This window comes from Heloderma suspectum, chromosome 2 (assembly GCF_057233095.1).
Source record: "Heloderma suspectum isolate Gila_16-S chromosome 2, 16-S_ref, whole genome shotgun sequence".
Classification (NCBI taxonomy): Eukaryota; Metazoa; Chordata; class Lepidosauria; order Squamata; family Helodermatidae; genus Heloderma; species Heloderma suspectum.
In genome coordinates, this window is record NC_139459.1 from 234757374 (window position 1) to 234768899 (window position 11526).

General features: G+C 42.1%; 1 protein-coding gene across 1 annotated transcript; it reads right to left on the reverse strand.

Annotated features, from left to right (window-relative positions):
- Positions 1–359: 359 nt before the first annotated feature.
- WDR83OS (WD repeat domain 83 opposite strand) lies at positions 360–11522 on the reverse strand. Its single transcript, XM_084838554.1, has 4 exons — positions 11465–11522; positions 5177–5282; positions 2470–2567; positions 360–611 (listed from the first exon to the last, which is right to left on the reverse strand). The coding sequence occupies exons 1-4, from the start codon at positions 11512–11514 to the stop codon at positions 545–547; spliced, it is 321 nt and encodes a 106-aa protein (XP_084694680.1). The 5' UTR covers positions 11515–11522; the 3' UTR covers positions 360–544.
- Between the last annotated feature and the right edge of the window lie 4 nt (positions 11523–11526).

Below are 11526 nucleotides of genomic sequence, written 5' to 3' on the forward strand. Positions count from 1 at the left end.
AGTGCTACAAGTTAGAAGCTGTCTGGTAATATGCCTCCACAGCTCTCCTATTCTGACTAGAGGCTATAGTGGGAAGTTACCAATCAATACAGAGATACACACAGCTTTAAAGAAGCTTCGCAAGAGATTGTTTCTATTGTACACTAATTGGCTTCAATTGCTGGTTCTAAGAGCAAATGCTTCTTTTAAGTAGTTTATTAAGGTTAAGGTTGTTTCTGGTCAAGATTGCTTTCTTTTTCAACTGGACAGACAGCCCTAGCTGTCTGGGAAATACAGTGAAAGCTTACTGTAGATATTTGCTTGGCTAAGAGGTAAAGTGGTGTTCAAGAGGATGCATTATTAACACACAAACTCAATCTGACACTGTAGCCCAAGTAACTTTAACAACCATCACTTTATTGACACAGTAAAAGGAATACCCCCAATACTTTTGCAACACTATGCTTGTGCAAATAGGTCCACACTGCCTGAGAAAATGGTCCTCTCTCAACAGGGAGGGCACTTCTGCTTTGCAAAAGGAGCTCTGAGAACAGGGGTCATCCTTTCACCAAGGAGGAGACATGGGCTGGGGGTTCTGAAGATAGGACATCACTACAGCAGAGATGGACAACCTGTAGAAAGACAGAGAGAATTAGAACAAAATCCCTAGCATAACATTAGTAATAGCAACCCAAGTAGTAATGTCAACAGAATGCATTACAAATATGATCAAAGAATCCCAAAATATGCATTCAAGCTAAAAGAAGAAGAGAGGAGGTATTACTACACTTGCTCAGGAATACATATATTTGACATGCATCTGAACCTGATTCTGGGTCTTGTAAGTGCTTTCCTCAGGAAACAGACAGAGAATTAGTACTGGGGGAACCTTTTACCTCTGCAACCCTTTGCTCTGTTCCCAGAGGATGGACAGCCACCCATCCATCCATTAGAGTTGTCTTAGAAAACTAACACTGTAGCTAAGTAGCTAAATTCACAGGACCTAGCATGTGTAACCTAGGATCCTTACAATGAAGCATCACTGCAAACTTTCCAGAAAGGACTTAATCAAGAAAAGGGAGTTCATTAAGAGAAAGGCATAAAATATCAGTTTATAAACACTTTGTTACAAGGGCCAAGTATGAAGACTGTCCAAAATGGAGATGAGGTAGAGAGAGAAAAGAGCAATGAGCCCACGGATGAGGAAGGAGGAGATAGGAAGGAAGGGAAAAATCCTTATTACTGATTCTTAATTTGCTGAGACAAACAGAGATGGGAGAATCCTCAGTGGCAGGTTAAATCTACAAAAAAAAAAGGAGGGGGGAGATCAGGTTTTCCCAGATCACATTAGGGCATCTACTAGGCAGGACCATGAGGTAATGGAATGCAAGGGTGGGTGGCCCAGCCAGGAGTCTGAAGTCCAAGTTGGGCCAGAGCACCTGCCACCAGGGCTCCTCTTGAAAGCACATCAAGCACAGAAATCTGAGGGCAATTATATTTTTAGAAAATAAGTCAAAGGTATTTAATGCAAAGCATTTCATGGAGAACAAGAGGTGGAAGGTCTAATTTCTGAAAGGGGCTCAGAGATGCTTCATGGGTGAGCAGGTACTAGGCTGGGTGATCATAAAGGTCCATGGTATTGTCAATAATTGGCAAGGTGTTAGCCTGATTGGCCTCGAGTGCAGGGGAGATTGGCTTATGTCCAGGAGCACCATTGCTCAGGACATTCAGGGCCCAGGACATTATTACCTCCATTCCAATGGAGGGATCTTTTGGGTGGGCATTGGTCCTGACAATCAAGCCCCATTGCCTTGAGCAGTTTAGCTTTTGCCAATGTGATAACTATAGGGAGGTAACATGGAGGTGCTCTGGCAACAGATGTGAATTACAGCAGGCACAGATTATGGGTTTCTGTACAAGCACCTTATTGTACTAAATTAAAAAGCCAGCTCCCTGGCTTCCATTATTTGGCCACCCATCTGTTCAACTGTGATGCACCATACACACAGTGGAAAGGCCAGCATGAGCAAGAGATGGCAGCAGCTACTGCTGCTGCAACCATAGAAGCATCAAGGTTCCTTTGTGGTGGGAGGATAGAATCTTTTCAGCAAGAGCATTACAGCAGGGGTTGCTCTCAGCTACAAAGCAGCTCAAAACAAGTGAAGGACCACGTTGGCCCAGTTAGTATAGTAAAGTGCAGATAGAAGAACATGAGAAGAAAAACAGATATCCTCTGCAGTCAGAAGACGGTTCCATACAGTGAAAGAGAAAGCAGGACTTTGTGAGCACAACTGCATCATGCTTTTGGCAGCGGGAAGGCAGCAGCGTGCCTCCTCTCTCGTAGTTGGTTGAAAAAGGAAATTTGAGGCTGGCTGCCAACTGGACATTGCTAGGATGTTTGAACATCCTAAGTTTTTTTTATGAAAGAGTTGTCAGAGACTCAGTGGTGGTGAGAGATTAACCCAAAAGAACTATAAGAGCATGACTCACATGAAACTGCTCATCATCTGTTTGGTGTCTTCTGAGCTCCGAGAGTTGGCAAAGCTGATGAATGAGCAGTAGACAGCAATCCAGGCGCACCACTTTAGCTGCAAACACCATGGAGCAATGTAGTGAGAGCCTCAATGGGGTGGCAAGGATTTAGCAATACCAGTTACTCTCTAGTACAGGTCTAACACCATTATAAACACTCCGCCTTGCTTCTTCAGTGAACTCAGGAATTGTTTTCAGTTTTAAAGATGGATACATTTTGCTAGATAAAGCTCACCCAAAATTAATGGCCAAATGAGCAATAAAACATATTTGATTTCCAGAGAACTATAAAAATAAAGCCATATTAATGAATTCAGTCCTCTCAAATGATACCATATTGTTCATGGGCATCTCAGAGTTAATGATGTTCACCCATGAGATGAGATGAACTGAGAACTGAAAAAAAGGACATGTGTGTATGCAATTGGCATCTCAGTATTCTTATTTATGTCAGAAAAACCTCGGTCCAGTAGCAAAATTGTGGAATTTATAGGCAACATCAGGAAAAAACACACAGCTGAAGTTCCTTTAGTTCAACATTTTGTTAACAAACACATTCAAATAAAGGTTTTATTTATTTATTGGTGATAGATGTAAAGACAGATATTACCATATAGATCTAAACATACTGTTGTTACAGAATAAGTCTTTCTGGATTTTTACTTTAAATACTTTCATTCCTGAGAGTCTTACATGAAAAGTTACATGCTTTTAATAAATGTAATATGTAAATAGAGGATGCCATCAGATGTCACCCCTTTTGGGTTCACTTTGACATCAACCGATTAGGTATAGAAGGTCTGCAGTATTCTTGGCGTCATTTGAATCTAACTTCTGTGAGAAGAGGATTGGAATCATGAAAACCTTATCAAGTAAGGCTTATGTGTAAGCCACAATAAGGCTGCAACTCTACTTGGGAGTAAGCTCCATTGAACTCAGTGGGACTAACACAGCAATCCTAAGTAGCGATGAGGTAGCAAAGTGGCAGACAATCTGCTCTTTCTGAAGCCCTACCATCTTGCTCTGGTTGGGTGGGAGGCTTTTTCCCACCTTTTAGTCCTCCAGCAAGCTTTTGTTGTTGTTTTTTTAAACCCCAACCTGGTTTCACTGGGAGGGAAACTGACTCTCATCAGCTCCAGGATGTCATAGTTAAGACACCCAATCCTAGAGAACTTAGGGGCTTTGTGATCCAAATGCTGTTTGGGGGCCTACTGCCAGCAGTACTCCTATACCTGCAGTGCTTTCCACAGGCATACTGGGAGCCTTTGTGGTGGACGTGCTTCTCCACCTATCCTATCCTAACCCCTAGCCAACCAATGGGGGGGTAGAATTGCTCTGTTACTTTTGACTACACATGTATAGGATTGCACTGTAAGTATAGCCTAGCAGTTAGTATGTTTGAAAATTTCAAGTTACTTCTCACTTTTTCAAGACTACTTAAGTTCTTTTCATGAAAAATTTTTAAAGTCTCTGAACTGTTTTCCAGGATTCTGTATTTTGACATTTGATTTTAGATCTTAAAATGTTTTGCTCTGAGGGAGGCTGCTGTGTGTGTTTTTAAAAAATTGTACAAATTGATGACATCAGGTTGATGACCTGTAAGCGTTGATACTGTTATGGATTCAATATAACCTCAATCATCACTACTTATAGGCCATCAAGAGCGCGCAGATGAATGTACTACAAATGTACATTTGTCTGTTAATACTGTCATGGATTTGATATAACCACTGCTATAAAATCTTATACAAGTTTTAATGTGGAATTTACAGTTGAATCATATTTTACCTGCTGTAATTATTAACTGATAGTATTGTTCAAAGACTTGGTTATCTGTTTTAGACTCCCAAAGCAGGTGTTGACAGGTTTTATCATCTCCCTTATCTAGACAAAAAGTGACGTACTCAAAGATAACTAATTGTAAATCAGTTTCCTTAGGCAGAACAAAACTGATGTTAATGGAAGGCACACTAGCATATGACACAGTGTCTTTATGTCCTCCTGCAGCATGGATACACAACCATTCATTCAGATAAAGGAACTTCATTTAACTATTCTGTCTCCCACTGTGGATTACAATGCCTTGTGGAGCCTTTTAAGTCAGTTTGGACTTCTTCCAGAGTCATTTGCACTCACTAATACATCTTCAGTAGTCTATGTAGCTTCATTATAACTGAATTCAATAAACAGCATTAACTTGAACTGAAGGATCATGATATTGTTATTTAATTTTCAGCAATCAGTTAATAACTGATCAACCTTTGGGGCTTGGGGGATGTATACCATCTAATCTCTTATTTTACTATTGTAAGGAATGTTTTGGCTAAAGAATAGTGATAGCCTTGAAGAAACTGCTAAAATGGCAAGGAAATGGATAAGGCCTATGCGCAGGTATACTGTGCAGTTAATTCAATATAATATAGGGAAGGAGGAAATGCTGTGGGTTTTATTACTAGAATAAGCTGCCCAATTCAGTTCTCTCTTGCAAATTCAACAACCTGGGACTGTTATGTCAGGTGATCCTTGGGGCCTTAGAAGAATTATATTATCTAAAAGCAGTTTAGTAGTTACACGATAACACACAGCTGGTATAGCTTTTTACTTGATTTGCCTAGCTAGTGTTCTTGATGCCTTGGAGTCAAAGGCCTAGCACTCCAGAACTCACCTTCAGCATCAAGCCACACATACTGAAAATCATTCCCAGCAGATTCATGTAGTCCGGTGTAGGGTCTTCCAGGGTAGGGTTGTTCTCTGTGGATGGAGGCTTGTATCTACAAATGAAACACCCATATTGGGGAAAAGAGAAAGCATTGCATTATGCTTAAAAAGAAAGTATTAGCTCTATCCACAGCAATGTCACAGTAAGGAAGAAGACATCAATACTATTATCCCTGCTAATAACCCGATTTCATTCAGATGCTAAGCCAACAAGCAGATACTTGTTGCTCTAGTCACTAGAGACTAATGTCTGTGAAAGAAGAAATGGAGCTAGCATCTCCAATATCATTCTCTCCCAAATCAGAATGCAGGAAGACTTCCCTTCCAAGTGACAAAAAAAGACTGTTGTACCTCAGCCATTTCAAACCAAAAGGAAGGCCAGTTGGTTAGATCAGGAAACTGTCTTGCTTTTATATGAAAAAATCAAAGAGGTCAGAATTTTGACATAGATCTATAGGTCGAATTCTCAGTTCTCATAAGAAGCCAAGTACCTGCACACTGTGAAATTTGTGTATTACTCCCAAAGGTTTATGTGCACACTAGATTCAATGACAATAAAGAACCATATTTTGAACCACTCAGTATATGAGCCATTTCTAGGCTAAGTTAACAGTCAGCTAACTCTAAGGGAAGCACAGGAAAATACAGATCCAGAAAATAAGTGACATAATTCCTACCTTTTTATCTAACCTCAGACAAAACTGGGTTTTCCAAGATGTAAACGAAGCATGCAAAAGAAGATGAAGTATCCCCCCACCCACACTCCTTCACTGCATTGTTGGAATTGTTCTGTACAGATGCAAGCTAAAACAGTGCAGATGGAAACAAGGGATGTGTCCATATGAGACACAGAGAGAGAGAATCTATGCCTGTATGCAAATGGGCATGCCTATTCTTCAGTGTTACCACCTTGGTCAGTTCAGTTTGCAGTGAGGGCCTTGGACAAAAAAGGTTCTTCATCCCTGCTATAAGGCAAGGGGTGAGGTCAAGACAGAGTAGCTAGCAGTAGCACAGCTTGCTCATTTATCTCAGAGTATATTAAGGCTGCAATCCTATGTGCACATACCTGGGGTAAGTCCAGCCAACCCAACCGGGCTGACTTTTGAGTAGACATGTATAGGATTGTACTGCCAGTCTCATATGTGGCAGCCTCATTCTAGTGCATGATTTGACAAGATCCCAATCCGTGTACAATTCTGCCATTACATTTGGCATCATAACTCAGCTAATTGCTTTCTTCTGGCCACGATTCCTAAATGTTAAGGTAAGAAGAACCTTGTCCCAACAGACAAAAGAAAAATTACTCCATTTATTATCAGACCTAACCCACTCTTGTTGTGTTTAGCAAGAACATGCTTATTAGCAATTTATCTAGGTCCTGAATGACAATTTTCAGATAACAGGGCAAGGATTTGTTCTGTGCTGCTCCAGAAGGCAGTACTAGACCTGACAGGTTTAATTTACAGGAGGGTAGATTTCAATTAAACATTAGGAAAAACTTCTTAGGGTGCAATGCTATGCATGTTTAGGCAGAAACAAATCCTACAACTCCCAGCATTCCCCAGCCGGCCATGTTGGCTGGGGGATGCTGCTAGTTATAGGACTTCTTTCTGTCTAAACATGCATAGCATTGCACCTTTAATTAATGGTAAGAGACATTTGACAATGGAACCAATTATTTGGATGGTGGGCTTTCTCTCACTGGAGGTTTTCAAGCAAAAGGTCCCTCATTGGAGGTCTTCAGACCAACTGTCAAGGATGTCTAGCTCTGGATTTCCTGCACTGCGCAGGGATTGGACTAGAGGGCCTACAAGGTCCCCTCCAACTCTATGACTCTATTCCTTCTTGTGCAGCATGTTACAATGGCAAGCATTTTTCCTTAATTTCTAGCCATTGGAGGAAAACACTTTTACATTTCAGTATTTCCACCCAGTGGAGGTTCATATCCAAAAATGACCTTTTTATCTTCATTCTTCGTTATCTGACTTCTTTCCCAGAACTTAAACCATCCTTGCTGCTGTTCTCTGTTCACTCATTAAATTTAACTACATGTATATTAAAATGCAAAAACAGCTTCCAATGCTATGTATAAGGAAAATATACTCCTTGGTCCCCCATGTACACTCAGAGAACATACCAGGGCTCCAACCAGCAAAAGGTTATTCACACCTTAGTCCAGTTAAACTAAGTGGGCCTTAACAGTGAGCCATGATTGCTCTTTTTCAACATGTACACTATTTTCTTCTGGACTGAAGTTTAGGTCTATAATTTGCAATCTCTTGCCAGGAGAGGAGTCTCTTCCTCAGGATTTCCTATAGATATAAATATATCTTCAATTAATATTAGATATGTGTTAAAAATACATATCTCTACACAGAAATACAGGAGGATGAGCTTGGTAGCCCCATCGAAAGCATCTGGGTTAAAATAAATGGAGCAAAGAACAAAAGGAACATGGTGGTCAGAGTCTACTACTGGCCACCCAATCAAGGAGAAGACGAGGAAACTTTTGAAAAGCAAATAGCCAATGTTTCAAGGAAGCATGATGTAGTAGTAATGGGGGACTTCAATTTCCCCGATATTTGTTGGGAGACAAATTCTGCAAAACATGGCCCCTCCAGGAAATTCCTGACTTGTCTGGCGGATAACTTCCTCCTACAGAAAGTGGAGGAAGGAACTAGAGGATTGGCTATCCTTGACTTGATCCTAACCAACAGAGATGACTTAGTGGATAAAGTAGCAGTTACAGGAACTCGGGGGGGAAGCGACCATGTTATACTTGAGTTCTTGGTTCTAAAGAAAGCAAAAGCCGAGTGTAGCCAAATGCGTACCGTGGATTTTAGGAAAGCTGATTTTAATAAAGTCAGAACAATGATAAGTAAGGTCCCATGGCAAGCGATTCTAACAAGAAAAGGAGTCCAAGATGGGTGGGAGTTTTTGAAAAAGGAAATTCTCAAGGCACAATTACAAACAATTCCAGCAAGAAGAAAAGGTGGAAGACAACGGAAGAAGCCAATGTGGCTCCATAAAAAGGACACATATAGGAAGTGGAAGGAAGGCCAAGCTACAAAGGAAGAGTACAGGCAGGTAGCACAGAATTGCAGGGATGGTGTCAGGAAGGCTAAAGCTGAGAATAAGCTGAGGTTAGCGAGGGATGCTAAAAACAACAAAAAGGCTTTCTTCAGCTATGTGCATAGTTAAAGACAAAGGAAAGAAATGGTGGTTCAGCTATTAAATAAGGATGGCAAAATGATAACAGATGACAGAGAAAAGGCAGAAGTGCTCAACTCCTACTTTGGTTCAGTCTTCTCCCGAAAGAGGGTCTATGACCCCCCTGGCAAAGGCGAAGTACAGGCTGAAGGGGCAGGATTGCAGCTTGAGATTGATAGGCATATGGTCAAGGAACACCTCATTACTTTGAATGAGTTCAAATCTCCAGGGCCAGATGAACTGCACCCTAGAGTAATAAAGGAAATGGCCAAAGAACTCTCAGAACCACTGTCTATTATCTTTGAGAAATCATGGAGGACGGGTGAAGTGCCAGATGACTGGAGGAGGGCTAACGTTGTCCCTATCTTCAAAAAGGGTAAAAAGAAGGAACCTGAGAACTACAGACCAGTCGGTCTGACATCAGTCCCTGGGAAAATTCTGGAGCAGATGATAAAGCAATCCATCTGTAAACAATGCAGTGATTACTCGAAGCCAACATGGATTTGTCAAGAACAAATCCTGCCAGACAGATCTGATCTCATTTTTTGATCAAGTAATCTCCCTTGTGGACTGTGGGAATGGTGTGGACATAATATACCTCGACTTCAGCAACACTTTCAACAAAGTGCCCCATGATGTCCTCATGAGCAAACTAGCTCAAAGTGGGCTAGATGAAACAACGATCCAGTGGCTCCACAGATGGTTACAGAATCGGACTCAAAGAGTGCTTATCAATGGGATCTTCTCAAACTGGGGAGAAGTAACAAGCAGGGTACCGCAGGGCTCAGTCCTGGGCCCAGTGTTCTTCAACATTTTTAATGACTTGGAGAAGGAGGTGCAGGGAATGCTGATAAAATTTGCAGATGATACAAAATTGGGCGGGATAGATAATACTTTGGAAGACAGAAACAAAATTCAAAGTGATCTTGATAGACTGGAGTGCTGGGCAGAAAACAACAGAATGAAATTTAATAGGGATAAATGCCAAGTTCTGCACCTAGGAAAAAGAAACCAAATGCACAGTTACAAGATGGGGGATACGTGGCTCAACAACACTACAAGCAAGAAGGATCTTGGAATAGTTGTAGACCACAAGCTGAATATAAGCCAACAATGTGATGTAGCTGCAAAAAAGGCAAATGCTATTTTGGGCTGCATTAATAGAAGCATAGCTTCCAAATCCTGGGAAGTACTAGTTCCCCTCTGCTCAGTACTGGTTAGGCCTCATCTGGAGTACTGTGTCTAGTTCTGGGCACCACACTTTAAGAAGGATGCAGACAAGCTGGAGAGGGTTCAGAGGAGGGCAACAAAGCCCTATGAAGAGAGACTGAAAGAACTGGGCATGTTTAGCCTTGAGAAGAGAAGACTGAGGGGAGATATGATAGTGCTCTTCAAGTACTTGAAGAGTACTTCCTCTCTCACAGAGAGGAAGAGTACTTCCTCTCTCACAGAGAGGAAGGTCAGGATCTCTTCTCGATCATCCCAGAGTGCAGGACACGGAATAATGGGCTCAAGTTACAGTAAGCCAGATTCCAGCTGAACATCAGGAAAAACTTCCTGTTAGAGCAATATAACAATGGAACCAATTACCTAGGGAGGTAGTGGGCTCTCCACACTGGAGGCGTTCAAGATGAGGCTGGACAGCCACCTGTCAGGGATGCTCTGACTTGGATTCCTGCATTGAGCAGGGGATTAGACTTGATGGTCTTGTAGACCCCATCCAACCCTACTATTCTATGATAAAGTTGCAGCTGCAAGTCCAATTGTTACTAATTTATTGTGGGGCACACAGACATCTTTCCTGATGGTAGGGTGCCTATTGGCAGGATATTGGACTTTCCATGCACAACATGCATTTGACATGAAAAATTTTACTCCTTCAGCATGGGTTCTGAAAATAAGTGCTTTGTGGAATGTGATTATGCAAACATCATCACACTTGTTAGATAGTATCTGCAATATGTGACCAGTGACGCAAACTTCTCATACCAGTTTGTAAACTTTTTGAAACTTTATTTATAAAAAGTTCTTTAGCTACCCTACATCACAGTAGAGTTCACATAGTCCTTTTAAAAAGAAAGTGACAAACATGAGTAAAGGGGACATATTTAAGCAGAGACTGGACAGCCTTCTGTGAGGGATGCTGTAGCTGCCTCCTGCATTGCACCAGGGGGTTGGGCTACTATTTGCTCTGCAATAATGAACTTGCTCCTCCAGCACATGAGCTATATCTCTGGTCTAGGCACTTTTTCACACCCATCACGACTGTTTTCTTGATATAACAAGTCAATAAAAGCTTACAGTTCCACCCTAGATGCCACGTTCTTTCTAGGGGACTAGTCACTAGATGATCTCCAAGGTCCCTTCCAATTCTACAATTCTATGAAGGCCTCCCCTGTATACAACTTCAGCAACAGTCCACGACTTTGTTAATCTCCCCCTGCCCCCAGTGTCCAAATCTCCTATCCAGGGCAAAGTTCCTGATATATCTATATATTAAAGCATGTAATGAGGCAAGGCTATACCTGTCCCCCCCCCCCCCACTTACATTTGGACTAGATACCACATTGGATACCTTGTGGCACAGTATCTGTATAATACTCCATGTATCTGATGAAGCAGGCTTATATGTCAGAATAAATTTGTTAGTCTTTGAGGTGCCACAAACCTCTTGGTTGTTTTCGCAATTCCCTTGAATCAGGGCTTGCAGCTGTAGTACACTTGGGTCATCTGAATCAGTCTAACCATTTGCGGACTCTGACCTAAAGCCCCCCATCTTCTGCCACGGTAGTGCGGTTTTCCCCAGGCAATTTTCCATTGCTACCCGACATGATGACAGGTGAGCCTTCCCATGCCTTCCCCACTGCGTTGCCATAGTGACCCTAGGCCCGTCGCGTGCAATCGCTCAGCGCCCCCTTTCGTATCACAAATGACTAAATTCCATGCGGTCTCCTTCCGTGCTCTACTGCCCCCGTGCCCGCTCCGTGGCGTTGCCCGGGCGACCCCAAGCCCCGCCGCAGCTGACCTGAGGACACGGTTGGGCCGCCGCGGGTCCGCCATGCTGTTGCTGAACATCGCACTCTGACT